A 15406-nucleotide genomic window follows, 5' to 3' on the forward strand; every position below is an offset into this window, starting at 1 on the left:
ATTCTAGTTTTAGTTTATTTTTTGAAAAGTCCATTTAATTGTATTTTTATTTATACATTTTTATTATATAGTTTCTTTTAAGTTTCTTTTATTTATTTATTTTGTTCGAATAGTTCATAGTAGGCCTACATTTATTAAATGATTTTGGGATAAGTTATTTTTTTAATTGAAAAGTAGTTTTCCACTGTCTATGATGTTCGTCATTTGAAGCATGAGGAGAATTTTTTTTCAGATTGATATTAGGTTGATATAGATATAGATGATATAGATCTATATAAGCCCAGTAGTTATTGGTTATCTGCTTTGAAATGTAACTAATATTTTAAAGCTGATAACCAAAACTGGCTTCAAAATACAACTATTTATAATTGATTATTTTAGTAGTTTTAGTTTAAATAAAATTGACTTCCTGGACGATTTCATATTTCTCATTCTTTTTCACTTCCTGGCAAAGACGGGGAGCTTTTGTAAGTGCTAATGCAAAGCAGACAAGTGTATCCATGTTTTATCTGTGTATTTTATCCCTCTCATCCTGTCACAGAGAATGATGGGAAATGTAGTTAGGTGGCACAAGTTTGTCTCTTCATAAATCAAGCTTTATTGCTATTCTTCTTCAACAGTATACAACGCATACTTGCTAAATTATACGTAGACTACAGTTATTAAAATGTAATCAACAAGCTGAAGTAATGGCTTATATTCTTTAAAACTTTAATCTTCTAGATCTTTTCACTGTAAACCATAACTACAGTGAAAACATCTATATCAGCTGTGTGATTTGATGTGCTACGTCATGAAATCACCATACAGTTCTAGTTCAGTCCTCTGTTTCTTGTACATGTGCGTCTTGTGTGTGACCACAATATCTGACTTTTGAGTCATAAACAACCTCTCTGAGAGGAAAATTCGAAAAGGCCACCAAGTAAACCTCAATCAGTGCCCCTTTCCTGGAATGGCCGAATGTCTAAGTCTTTATGATTCTGGTAAGAATAGTCTGGCAACCCCCAAACTCCTCTGTTAGACCATGCCAGATTCCATGGTTGGAAGTGTCAGCTTGGGGAAAAACTGGCTGTAAGTCCATGTTTTGTAATTGATATTAGATCATACTGAAGTAAGTTTCCCTGGGCTTTCTCCTGCAGAGATCGTGAGGAATCCGGTGAACCCAGAGAATCGTGGCTGGAGCCAACTCAGTACTTCAGCCGACAACAATACGTACTGTGTTGGAGCTCTGCGAGATAGTGGGCAGGGAGGGCTTGTGTTCATTCAATGGGCGTCTGAATGAATGTGTGCGCTGCATGGCTTTCACTGCATTATTTACATTCCTGGACCACATGGAAATTCTTTGGCATTATATACTGACTAAAAGCTCTGTTTGGTTCAGGAGGGAGAGAGAGGAGGCGGGAAAGAGGAGGTTGTGTGCCTGTGTCGGACTGAATATGTGTGCCATGTCATTCAAAGTTAAGTCCCAGCTGCCTTATGGGAAAATGAAGTTTTTGTTTTTGCATCGGCTGCATCGCATAGAGCTGAATGGCTTTCAGCGTTGCAGGATGAGCGTGTTTGTTTTGCAACAGATGTTTTGCAGTTGTGTCCGTCTGACCTTATTCTTGGTCACTTGCCCCGTCTCTTTTTGAGAGAAACTGGAAGTTCATGTTCGCAAAGTTGCTTTAAGATGAAAGGGTAAGATAGAGAGAGAGAACGCTCTGCCAGATGTTTGTTGCAATTAGTATTAAAATAAACTTTGTTCTTTGTTGGCAAGGCATTGCATCAGTGTGTTTTGCAACTGGTAGTTTTTTTTTGTTCCTTTTTTTTTTTTCCTTCAGGACACAGTTTTGTGAATTTGAATTTATAACTTTTTTGCAACATATTATTTGCTACCACTGTGGGATTAAACACTTAAACGTGTGTGTGTGTGTGTGTGTGTGTGTGTGTGTGTGTGTGTGTATTCGCAAAGTTGCTTTAAGATGAAAGGGTAAGATAGAGAGAGAGAACGCTCTGCCAGATGTTTGTTGCAATTAGTATTAAAATAAACTTTGTTCTTTGTTGGCAAGGCATTGCATCAGTGTGTTTTGCAACTGGTAGTTTTTTTTTGTTCCTTTTTTTTTTTTCCTTCAGGACACAGTTTTGTGAATTTGAATTTATAACTTTTTTGCAACATATTATTTGCTACCACTGTGGGATTAAACACTTAAACTCATAAATGTGTGTGTGTGTGTGTGTGTGTGTGTGTGTGTGTATATATATATATATATATATATATACACACACACACACATTGTTAATTAAAAAATGTTTTTATTAACCCTTTAAAACCGAACGTGTCGGCGGCGACACAATAAAGCTAAAATAGGCCATTTTCACTCATTTTGTTTTTTTTTTTTTTATTCATTACCACGCTTAAAAAAAAAAAAAAAAAAATAGTACCATGGTATTTGCATAAAATGCAATGTTAATACTAAGGCAAGTCAAAATCATTTCAGTTGAGCTTTTCACAGTACACATTGTTTCAAAGCTACTTTTCAAAAAAAAAAAAATCATGATGTTAATGTTTATAATATCTTAACACCACGGTGTTCTTTGAAGTACCTTACAATAAAGTTTTTCAATGCCCCATGGTGTATAAAAATGGTATTAGTTTTAATTTTTTGCATTGATAAGCCATGTCCAGGCCACTTTCCCGCTGTCAGCTGTACTACTAGCTCTTTCTTTTTCAGGAGTGCCGAGAACGCTCAAGTCCCTGGGCGTGCTGATGTTGCGTTTTGTCCAAAACAATCTCACTGTGTTTCAGACTCCGAATGGATGTCTAAATTGGTCAGTCCTCCCCTCCCCTCCCTCCTGCTTTGCCCCCCGCCCCTACCCCCTCGACTCCCCTTGACTCCAGCACTCCTCCCTCCTTCACCTCCCCCTCCCCTCATCCTTTGCTCACCTCTCCTTATTTGGGCAGAGTGCTTGGGAGCACAGGGTGGGGAAGAGGGTAGAGTGAGAAGGGGCTCGGTTGACATAAGGGAGAGAGAGAGAGAGAACTAATGCTGCACTTCCTTAATAAGGACATGTCTGGAATTTAAGCCCAACTCTCCAATAGAACGGCTTCTCTGCACTCCCCATGCACACACTCGTCTCTCACCCTCTCCCCTAGTGCGCACACACACACACATACACACTAAATGGAGAGCTTTTTCAGAGCATGCAGTCATGCCTTTTTACTCAAAGTTTGCTTGTTTGTGTTACCTTGCATTATATGATTTTGTTTGGTGACATGGCAGAAATCACAGCATATAGATGTGTAGTGTAGGGCTGGGCGAATTGGCCAAAAAAATTATCACGATAAAATTTTTCTCATCAGTCGATATCGATAATTATCACGATACATTTCAAATCTTTATTTCTTTGAAGTTTAAAGGCAGATTTTTTTCTCCTAAGTGAAAGTTGTAGAAAGCAAAAGGTTAATTGTGGTTTTAAACTACTCTTTATGGTCAGAACATGACAAACACTTCAGGTTTTTGAATTCTTTACACTTTTCCAGTCATTCCAGTCAATAGGAAAATTAATCTCTTAGTTTCTGCATGCTCTAATGAGTGATATTGTTTCAATTCATGAAACCGGTTTGTGTTCCTGACTTTGATGACGGGCATCTTCAGCACAGTTTGCAGTAAAGGCTGCAATATTAATAATATAAAAAAATATATATTTGTCTCTTAGAAATTTGACAGTAGCTTGAGTTAGGATGCCGATGCAAATTTATGTTCATTATCAAAAACGGTAACATCTGTAAAAATTGTACCAACCTCATTTTTATATGGTGTAATTTAATTATTCTGACTGTTTGAGTTTTATTAAAATTAACCATTGGTCTTCCATAGTAGCATACATTTACCATGGTAAAAATACGGTTTCTAGATATTTGTATGAAAAACAGCAGTTTAAATACATTTAGTATAAACGCACAAACGCTAGAGCTTAATCACAAAAAATTACTTTAATTACATTCCATTACTCTTTTAATACATTTAATACATGTCTACATTAATAACATAATAAAACATTAATAACATATTAAAATTCGATATTAGTATCTCACATTTCTCCCACAATACCATGGTGCAGTTGTTAGTACAGTAAATCCATGGTAAATAATGGCAATTTGTAGATTGAAAAGCCTTCTGACTGTATCTTTGCATGCAGTGTTTCTCCTGTTTCATCTGGCTTTAAACTTGTTTAAATCACCGAATCATTTGTGTTCTTCGTGAATTCAAGTGCTTCACACTGGATCTCACAGCGCTGTTTAGTGTCATGTGACTGAGACTGATCAGCGAATAACGCATCTGCTCTAGTAAGCTCATGCTACGCTGCCGTTTGAAGTTGAGCGGATAAATGCTCCACTTTAGCACATTAACATTGTAACAAACATTTATCGAACTCCTGTTATCGTTTTGTCAATAAATTATATTGCGATAATTCGTTACCGTTTTATCTCGCAGCCCTACCTAGGATGACTTGAGGGTGAGTAAACCATGGGGGAATTTTAATTTTTGAGTGAACTATCCTTTTAAGCTAAAATTAAAATGAACACTGAAAATAATTAAAAATTTAATTTAATTCAAAAATTTTATAAATGCTATAGTGGTGTATAAATGATAACATAACAGCGTCTCTTCAGTTTTAATCAACATCTCATTATTTATCAAATTATTTATTTTAATTGCATTTGCAATCTATTTCTCTCATTTTTCTTCCCAAAGAGACCTTTTCTCCTTTTTGCTTTACTGAGGGTTTTGTAAAAAAATGTAAATGACGGAAATATTTCAGTTAATGCAACCCATCATGTAACATGTAATTAGTGATTTGCATTTTACACCTCTTTCCTACCACACTGGATATTTACACAAGGTGTAAATTCAACCCTGCTAAAAAATATACAAATACTATCCAAATACAAAATGAATGTTTATTCCATAAAAGTATGCACTACTCGTATCACCTTAGCAAGCACACTGTGAATCACCTACAACACCCTAACATCGTGGCATCCAGTTTTTCCACGCTTCGCTTTAATTTTAGATCATAGTCTTTTATAACTCAGTTTTGACTGTTTTGTATTATAATGCAATGTAGCTCATGCTTGAGGTTAAAGGTCTGCAGTGTGTGACCGATACAAACAAGTCTGTAAAGGATATTGAGTGTATATTTGATACACTAATGTGTAATTGTTCCAAATGTTGGTTCTACTGCAGCATTAGACACTCTGTAACTTCTCTGGAACATCCTGTGACTGCAGCCGTCCTGATTGCATGGGATGAACGGTGTTGCTTGTCACCTGAGAGGCAAATGCAATTTGGAAATGTATCGCTAAGTGTCCTCTCTGCAGCATTAGATCGCGCTGAAGTCTGAGGCCTGCAATGTCGAAAAGTAATTAGGCCGCTCACATATTCCAACGCTCTCCGCACCGTTGTTTTGCTCATTCTGTGTCATCGGGCTGCCAAGTCAAGTTTATTCTTTCAGTGTGCGTGTAACCAGAGTGTTTGAATATCCCCAAAGGAAGGTCCCAATCGGAGTCAGCCGTATTTACCCAAGCTGCGTTTTTTCGTCAACGTCAGCAGAAAGTGAAATAAAAGAATGAAATATGTGGGCACACCAGTGACTCCCGGGACCCGATCCTCATGAACAATACCATGCGAAAAAGAGGCAGCCTGAAAAACACTTAAGATCCCATAACCATTTTCAGACATTTAGATGGCCACATTGGACTGCGCGTTCCCGACCACAAGCATTTTTGCAGGCTAGTCCTAATTATCTAATCCTTTTAAATGGAGCTTTATATAATGTCTAAAATTCATTTGTCATTTTGGAAGCTTTTGAGAAGAGGAAATGGTAATAAGAGTCACAGTTGCTGTTGTCTTCATCAACTGGTGCCCAAAATTGTGGGTGCGTACGACTAAAGGGAGCGGTTTTGAAAGGGGATTTATTTGCTTAATCTTTATGTCCACAATTAACTAATGTTCTCTTTCTCTCTGCCTCTCTTTCCTTGTTTCTTTCTCGCAGTACTTGCGTATCGTGGGGGCTCGTGGCAGGGCCCGGTAGGAGCCGGCACCATTGCGTCCAACAAGTGGAGTGCCAACGGCAGCCCGGAGCAGGGGCTGGAGGATGGGGGTGATGAGCTGGACAAGGCCATGGACGGAGACGCCGAGGGCGTGTGGAGCCCCGACATCGAGCAGAGCTTTCAGGAGGCACTGGCTATATATCCACCCTGTGGCCGTCGCAAGATCATCCTGTCGGACGAGGGCAAGATGTACGGTAAGTGAGCTTGCAGTACGTTCATGTGCCGAAGGGGAAGTTGCAATACAACTGTCATTTATTTTGGTAACTGGTTAATATGATCTCACAAATTAAATTTTCCCGTCTTATTGTTATTCCACATCCGACCCAACATTGTCCTTCAAACAACAGGCAAATTGAATCTGAATTTTAAAAAGTGTAAGAACATACTTGATTGTACTTATTGGTTGTTGCAGCCCTGTTCATGTCACCTCAAAATTGTAAATGCTAATTTAAAATGAATCACTGCCAGTGTGAACTGTGTTTTTGTTGTACCGGGTAGCCCAGTCATCGTGACGTAGCTTTTAGCTAACAAATTGATGTATTTGATATGAGGGAAGTCATTTTTGGCTTTAAAACTTCTGCCACCCAAACTGAATTTTGCAGGAACTTCCCATTGTACTCCTCAATTGAAGAGAGTCTTAAAAACACACACGGTTCAACTGCTGAGATTGTATCGCTGCAGTCAGTTTTTGTGATGGAGGTGTTTTTGTGCATTCCATGGTTGCAAGACAAGTGTTTCTAGATAGAAGGGCTTATGGGAGGGGTGGCGAAAGGAGGGATGGAAACTAGAGAAAAGATAAGAGGGCGGTAGGTAATGGGCTGATAGAGCTGGGTTGTTATATCCGACATGCTTTCATCCACATACACGATCCACTCGAGGATCCCTTTGTGCAAACCATCGTATAAATCCATGCATGCGCACGCATTCATGAAGCATAATAAAAAGTCTCATGCTCGTACGCCATCTGCTCTCTTACGTAATCTTGTATTTAGTCATGCTCAAATAGCCATTCACTAGCAGCCGTCAATGGCTTCGTATTATGATGTAGGTGTTCGGTTTTGTTCGATAAACGGAGGTTCTTGTTTTCTAAAACACCCAAGTACCTTAAAAACACACAAACATGCATGTCTTAGCCAGCAGTTGTGTTTTTTCAGAGCACATAAAACAGGCCTACACTTGTCCCAGAGCACCTCTGTGGACTACAGGCCCGACAGAAGACGGGTTTCTCAAGAACATATCGCTATTTCTGTCGCTTCTCTGTTCCTGCTTGCTCGCTGCCTCCTCCTGTCTTTTTTGTGTTTGCCCTAAAACTGGTTGTATTTATCATCTCTGATCATTAGCAGATCTTTTTTTTCCCAGCCCTGTGAGAGAGTTGTCTTTTTTTATTTTCCTTCTGCCTCCCTCTCACCCAGTTGAAAAGTGGCAAAACCAGCTCTGTTTGTCTTGCTCAATCAAGGTTTGTTCCCCCACAAGATCTCACTCACCCTCCCGCCTCCATTTTCTTGTACTCCTTTTTTTTTCTTACTAGTTCTTCCTCCTAAACAAGGTAGGTCTGCCCCTGAGGCACAGCACTTTAATAACTCCAGGTGCAAAGTAGTATTTCCAGTGTTAAAGCGTTAAACTCTCATTAGACTAACAACATAAGGATACGAATTTGTGAATGCAGACTTTTTATCAGACTTTTAATCTTGTATTCCAAAATGTCTATTAACGTGATGCCTTCTCAATGTTGCACTTTAGAGGCCATTTAAGTACGTTTTCTATTTCTATTGTCAGTTTTCTGTCTTCAAAACAACATATCAAAGATAATCTTGCTTTGCAAGTTGGTTAAACTATGTATCTACCTGAATAATGACTCAGACCTTTGAAGGTAACGTTATCGCCCCTATTGAGGACGTAGTTGACACGCCAAGAAAGCATGTTAAGTGGGACCATGCACTTGTGTTGAGTATATTTCTAGTCTAAAACTAATTTGAATTTATTGATATACGGACTACAAAACAGCTGTATCAGAAAGTTAGTAGGACACAATGAGCGAATCTGTTGCTGCGATTTGTTAAATTGTAAAAATGACCAAATCCGGTTTAACTCTTGACTTGAGCGATACGTCTCTTTTTCAGTGCATTCATAATTTGCAGATGGACACTCCAGTTTGGCTGGATTGGAAGGGTCCAGGTGTTTGGCTTTGGTCCCCTCCTCCTCAAACTGTATGCTCGCCTTTCTTCTCCTCAGAGAAACAGACAAGACAAAACCCAAGTGCTGGTTTGAATTAGCAAGCCAAGCCTCGAGATGCAAACCAGACTGGAAGAAAGCAAGGCAAACTGACAGAAAGCGTCCTGAACACAACCCACTGTTGGTGAAGAAACGTTGAGGTTCTTTTAGGGTTGCAGTTGTCTTTTCCTTGAAGAACCCTATGTTAAATGCAACTGTTGTGTTCATATATGCATTCTTCTTTCTTGTGCAGTGCTCTAAAAATATTTTCTTTTAATTCAACACGTTTAATTTTGGCTTGATCAATTCAGAAGACATGCCATATCACGGACGTTCCTTGCTTTTATACAGGCTACTCAGGAAATTCATTCACAGAAACTGGAAATAGTGCAGTTTCCACCTGCCCTAAGGTTTAAGTCACTGCTACTGATTATATATCAGTCAGAGTCCCCTGGCTGCGGTTTCATAGAGCTCCAATGTGAGCTTCCTACCTAGACAGCATTTCTAGGTGTCATAGGCATGCTCCCAGTGCAGAGATATCTAACAGTAGCCAACAAAACAATGCAACCATGTAACATCCTTTGTTTTGGCCATATTCAAGGGTAGTCCCAGAATGCATTTCGACAAACCTTTCATAGACTTGTCCAATTCGGTAGGTCAGAGGTGCCAGTTCTGCTCCTGGAGGGCCACTATCCTGCAGAGTTTAGCTCCAGTTCTAATTAAACACACCTGAACCAACTAATGACTAGTCTTAAGGAATTCTGGAAACTTCCAGTATTCTTAAAGTAAAGAGCAGGATTTGTCACCATTGCTTTAGGGTCTCCCATTTGTCATTTTATAATTCTTAAGGGTGGTTGCTTTTGGCTAAGGGTGGCCTTTTGCCAAATCAGAGCCAGTGTGGATTGGTAATCTCGAGCGTGTCATTTGGGCCAGGGTCCGAGTTGAGGGAAATGTCAAGTTTAAGCAGAGCTATTAAAGTGTAAATGGGAAAACCACTCAATCTTTGAAATCGCTTTCAATATTTGTGTGCACTGCATATTTTTTGCACTTTAATAGAGGTTTTCCCTAGTTTAGCAACACACAAACATCAGTCTGTTAGAATCAACTGTGAGTGTTAGTTGCATCTCTTGTAGACTCTATGCAAGGACTTTCTTTTATGTAGCATGTGTCAACAAACTAGCTGGCATTTATAGAGCAATTCAATCCATTTCATTCTGCCTTAGAAGGTGCGGCTGCCTGTGTTGGTTGTAGACGACAAGGCAGCACACTAGATCTTGCAAGCCTCCAGAGTCTCTTCTTTAGTCTGGGATTACATCATTCAGGCTTTATCCTCCTCTTACCGTAAATCTAAACATACTTACTGACTCACTATGAAGTCAGAAGGACGCTTCAAAGGCGTGTTTCAGATGCCGTGACTGGCTGATAAGAAAATACTGGAATATTGACATTGTTGATAGGACATTGTTGGCATTTTCTGGAAGCTTATGCCTGATATTGTTTGTGTATCTGTCTTTTTTTTATTGAGGGATTCCCTTGAAACCATGCGGCCTTATGGTGGTATCCTTGGTTCTGTTTTATATCGGTTGTCATTCATGGTATGTATGACTCATACGCCACAGGTTTAGTGGTTTATTTCCAGTGAAAGCTGGTTTGTGAGATGATTTGACATGTTAAGCATTTCAGTTCACTGTGCCAATAAAGTGAAATGCCACAAATTGGATTTATTAATAAATCAAGTTTTAAACAAATCCAAGCAAGTCATTGACACTCATTGCCATCTCCAGCAAAGCGAATGCCGACCTCATGGAGAGCCTGCTCTCTCCTGTGACTATAAACACCTTATCCATTTACATGTAGTCATCTGCCACTGAAGGAGCCCACTCACGAGGAGAATGACGACAGCGCTTATAATACCACTGCTGATGTGAGGCCTGTGAACACCACCTGGATCGGGCCTGAAAAGCCTGCAGTGCAATGTGAAGTCTCTTGTGAACTCTTTAAAAAAAAAAAAAATTATTACACCAACATTGTTGGGTGGAAATAAGTGTGTTGCACAGACAACTTTTATGAGTTGTTATGCTTTGAATGAATTTTCATTTTTCCTTCCAGCAGGAAATGGCTCCAAGAGGTTAACTTGAGTTTTACAGTTGTATTTGAGACCTTACATCTCCTAATAGCGACTCGTTTCTCATAAAAGTGTTTCTTGTAATGGCGACTATATTGCAGAATTGCACCTTTATATTTTTTGGATCTCTTATTGCGAGAGCCTGTTTACGTCTCAAGAAATAAATGAAGATTTGAGGTCACAGTTGTGAGATATACAGTTGCATTCAAAAGAAATGAATTTGATAAGTGAACTAAGTTCTCTTGATCCATTGGAGAACACACACACCTGACATCTGTATTAGAGCCCGACCAATATATCCGATATGAGCCTGTCACAGATATATCGGTATCGGCAAATATGCCGCCGATATGCCGTCGATATGAAAATTTTTTTACAGAACATAAAACACAAATAAAATCCTTGTAAATGGTGTAATTACGTAGTTTGTCCAGCAGAGCTCCATTGTTTGTTACTGGCGACCTGGATGAAATGCTTTAAAGCTTAAGTGTATCGAATACCATTGAACATTTGAACGGCCATATCTCCGTAACGGCGTGGCGGATCCAGACCAAATTCAAGGGATCTCTTCAGCTTGAGGAACCCTCTCGAACGCCGAATCAAGTGTACGTCTCGAGGCCCCGCTTCGAATGAGACCACCCCCGCGTCGATAGCCCCTGGGGTCCGGGAGTTATGGGTGGTCGGGTGCCGACCGATCTGGCGATCCTGGTGGGCTACCAACATGCGGAGGGCAGCGTTCGAGAGGGCTCCTCGAGCTGAAGGGATTCCCTGAATTTGGTGGAGATCCGCCACTGCGTTCGCGAGTTAGTGACACCAGCCAACACTTTCACTTCAGTAAGGAGGTCTCTTGTTCAGGCAGCAGCATTCAAGCGTTGTCTTATTCGACCGTAAGTGCCCTGCGAAGTGGACTTCACATGATATTCCGTCATGATTCCAGTTCCAAGGGAACGCACACGTTATATTCAAAGGGCATTAAAGTTCACAAGAAGTGAATTTAAGTTGTATTTATTTACAGAGGTATATTATTTCACACTTCTCTAGTAAGTTTCGTCTGTGTGAAATCCGTGAATGAATGTTCCCAAGTGAAATAAACTGAATAAAGTTGAATGGAATTGAATTAAAATAAAGTTGAATAAACTTCAACTTTACTGTTCAGTGCTCTGATGTCAGACTCATTTTGGATAATAAAGTTTGTTAAATTGTTAAATGCCCTGCCTCAATTACATATCTTTGTCACGTCATTTTGATCACCACATTTGAGTGATCATCGCAAAAAATATGTTTACGTGTATATATATTCTGTTTATGTATATACTGTATTCTATATATAGTACCTGTCAAAAGTTTGGACACACGAATGGGAAAGTGTCCAAAATTTTGACTATACTGTACTATAATATACACACAGAATATTGGCCGATATATCGATATCTGCCTTTTTTTTTACTCCTTAATATTGGTATCGGCCCTCAAAAAAACCCATATCGGTCTGGCTCTAGCATTCAAGCGTTGTCTTATTCGACCGTAAGTGCCCTGCGAAGTGGACTTCACATGATATTCCGTCATGATTCCAGTTCCAAGGGAACGCACACGTTATATTCAAAGGGCATTAAAGTTCACAAGAAGTGAATTTAAGTTGTATTTATTTACAGAGGTATATTATTTCACACTTCTCTAGTAAGTTTCGTCTGTGTGAAATCCGTGAATGAATGTTCCCAAGTGAAATAAACTGAATAAAGTTGAATGGAATTGAATTAAAATAAAGTTGAATAAACTTCAACTTTACTGTTCAGTGCTCTGATGTCAGACTCATTTTGGATAATAAAGTTTGTTAAATTGTTAAATGCCCTGCCTCAATTACATATCTTTGTCACGTCATTTTGATCACCACATTTGAGTGATCATCGCAAAAAAATCTGTTTACGTATATATATTCTGTTTATGTATATACTGTATTCTATATATAGTACCTGTCAAAAGTTTGGACACACGAATGGGAAAGTGTCCAAAATTTTGACTATACTGTACTATAATATACACACAGAATATTGGCCGATATATCGATATCTGCCTTTTTTTTTACTCCTTAATATTGGTATCGGCCCTCAAAAAAACCCATATCGGTCTGGCTCTAATCTGTATATGTTGCATGCCAAATGTCAAGCCAGAACTGAAATTTACACAATTTTCCACAAAACTTCTGATTCTGCCAGGCCTTCCCTCATCTCCGCTTCTCAGTGTCTTGGCTTTGCCTGGTTGATTTACAGCCCAGTTGAATGGCAGAAATGCCGTCTGTCTGGTTTCATAGTAGTTACAGCTTCAAGATATTTTCCACCTGTGCTTCAACGTGAACAGAGGCTTGCAAAAGTGCCCTGCACCCTGAGGATGGAGCCAAGTACCATCCATCCTTCTGATCCACCTTGAGTCTCTTTTTTGTTCAACAATACGTTCTGGTAAACCATCTCAGCAGAGCATGAAAGGCATTTGAAGGACAAGATAAGTTTGTGTTGTATAAGTAAGTGTTTATTGTGGTTTGGTTAGTGGATCACAGTCCATTCCTTGCAGGAATTGATCCAGCAACCTTCCGGTGACCGGCTAGGAGGTTTAATCATCCCAAAAAGTTTTCAGGTGCTATTCCTGAACCAAAACACTCCTTTACAGAGCTTCCTTTACAGACATGCTCTAAAAGCAAAGGTTGAGAAGAAACTCAACGAGGGAATCAGAGCTGGGAGGTGGGAATATGGGACACAGGGAGTCCGTGTTATTCTTTGCCTCCTGCCAGGACGGTTCGTGGCAGGTGTGTGTGGGTGTCCGTTTGGTAAGACGGGATCTTCAGCTGCCAGTTGTTGGCAGAAACAGCAAAGCTCTTTGTTTCTCTCTCGCTCTCTCTCGCCCCCTCTCCCTCTCCCCCCCCCCCCCCCCCTCGCCTTTTTGGTTCGTTCTCTTGCTTTCTGAACGCATACTCCAGGCTGTTGCCCTCATCAAATCAAGTTGTGTGGGGCAGATGTCACAGGCGCAGTGGAATGCGAGGAATGCGGAGACTCGGAGAGAGAGCGAGGGAGAGAAAGGGTGTGTCAGGGGAAGGGTTTTGCAGAAACAAAACTCAAATCAGTGCAGTGGTCTCTCTGCTGTGGAAGACCATTTCGGCCTCAGAGTAAAAACTAAAAAAACAAAACAAATTTTAACCTTCAGCTTTAATACTCTTAATTGCAACTTTATTCATTCTGAAAATGTGATGCATATAAAAGTTGTGACTTTATTTCTCACAATGTGCCTTTAAATCTCATCTAATTATATTTTAAACTTTATCACAATATTTTTTTTTTGCATTCATATTCTACTTGAACTCAGCATTGCAAATACTTCTATGGCTGCTAATCAATGGGCGGCAAATGTCGCTAGCTAAAATTGTTTGATAACAAACTTGAAGTTGTCTTCCTGAAGGGGGCGCCGAATGCCCCATGCATTAAAATTTCAGGACAGGTTTTTGTCTTTAGTGACAACCCTCTACATTGCGAGTAAATCACTCGCATATGCGACTAAATACTCACTCTGGGCGACTAAATTATATCTAATATTAGCCAATGGCTAATAAATTCTCAGATTTTACTCGCCAGTGTGTGAGTTGGAGGCTGAGTATATGATTAGCACAGATATAGTTTCACTCACAGAACACTCTGACTGAGCGCTTCAGAGTTTCACTCTCCGTCAAGCGATCCGTGATATTTTTCAGTTCATTTGAATGGATGCGCAGCATACCTGTGTTTGTGTATTTGGCATAACGTAAACTCTAGTGTGAAGACGCACGACTCGCCGTCGCTTTCTCTCACACACGCAAAGAGCGATAGCGAGCGAGAGTCTTACATAACATGCAGAATTGATGCGCTACATGTAAACGATATTCTTTGTTGTATTTTCCTGTAGAAATAACGGAGTTCCTTTGGAATTCTTCAGCTTTTAAGAACTGCCGGGTTTTCCTGTAGTAGGCGGAACTAATGCGCAAACGACAATCTCATTGGCTGGTGCTCACCTATTATCGTCCCTGTTTTCATTTGAATGGATGCGCAGCATACCTGTGTTTGTGTATTTGGCATAACGTAAACTCTAGTGTGAAGACGCACGACTCGCCGTCGCTTTCTCTCACACACGCAAAGAGCGATAGCGAGCGAGAGTCTTACATAACATGCAGAATTGATGCGCTACATGTAAACGATATTCTTTGTTGTATTTTCCTGTAGAAATAACGGAGTTCCTTTGGAATTCTTCAGCTTTTAAGAACTGCCGGGTTTTCCTGTAGTAGGCGGAACTAATGCGCAAACGACAATCTCATTGACTGGTGCTCACCTATTATCGTCCTTGTTTTGATTTCAGCGAATCCGTTCGAGCAAACGCACACAACCTGATTAATATTCATGAATCCAGTAGCTCATTAATCCTTAGTGGGTTTTTATATTGTTCTTATTAGTAGAATTAGTATAATAATAATAGTTACAATATCTTATCAGTATTATTGGTCTTTTTTTTTTACAGGAACACTGAATGACCAAAAAAAGCACCAGCACCAGTCCTAAGTTCATGGTTACATAGTTTTAATTCTAATTACCGTATTGGCCCGAATATAAGACGACCCTGATTATAAGACGACCCCCCTTTTTCCAGATGTACCTTTTGCAAAAAGGCTTTTTAAAAAACAAATCTTGTTTTTTCTCAGTAAACACATTTTGTCTTCAATTATTTTCATATTGCATATTTTTCCTATTTTAATTTTTGTTTTGAAAGTATGGTAAAAACTGGTCAAATGTACCAACAATCACATTTAAAAAATATACACTTTTTGATATACCATAAAAATAAAAAAGGACATTTAGGCTATCCCTACCAATATCTTATTAACAGTAGAAGTTAAATCTTACAGTAGTCTTCAAATCTGCGTACTGTCTTACGTTTTAAAATCACAAAGGGAGTTTGGTCCCATC

The 15406-nt window shown here is 39.4% G+C and overlaps 1 protein-coding gene across 1 annotated transcript in view; it reads left to right on the forward strand.

Annotated features, from left to right (window-relative positions):
- The first annotated feature begins 6087 nt into the window (after positions 1-6087).
- The window catches only part of LOC107587585 (transcriptional enhancer factor TEF-5-like), a 24915-nt gene continuing 15596 nt past the window's right edge, over positions 6088-15406 (forward strand). The window contains exon 1 of the mRNA XM_016275419.1: positions 6088-6288. Coding sequence (XP_016130905.1) covers positions 6165-6288 — 124 coding nt within the window. The 5' untranslated portion in view covers positions 6088-6164. The remainder of the gene's footprint in view (positions 6289-15406) is intronic.

Source organism: Sinocyclocheilus grahami, unplaced genomic scaffold (genome assembly GCF_001515645.1).
Source record: "Sinocyclocheilus grahami isolate Dianchi unplaced genomic scaffold, SAMN03320097.WGS_v1.1 scaffold94.1, whole genome shotgun sequence".
Lineage (NCBI taxonomy): Eukaryota > Metazoa > Chordata > Actinopteri > Cypriniformes > Cyprinidae > Sinocyclocheilus > Sinocyclocheilus grahami.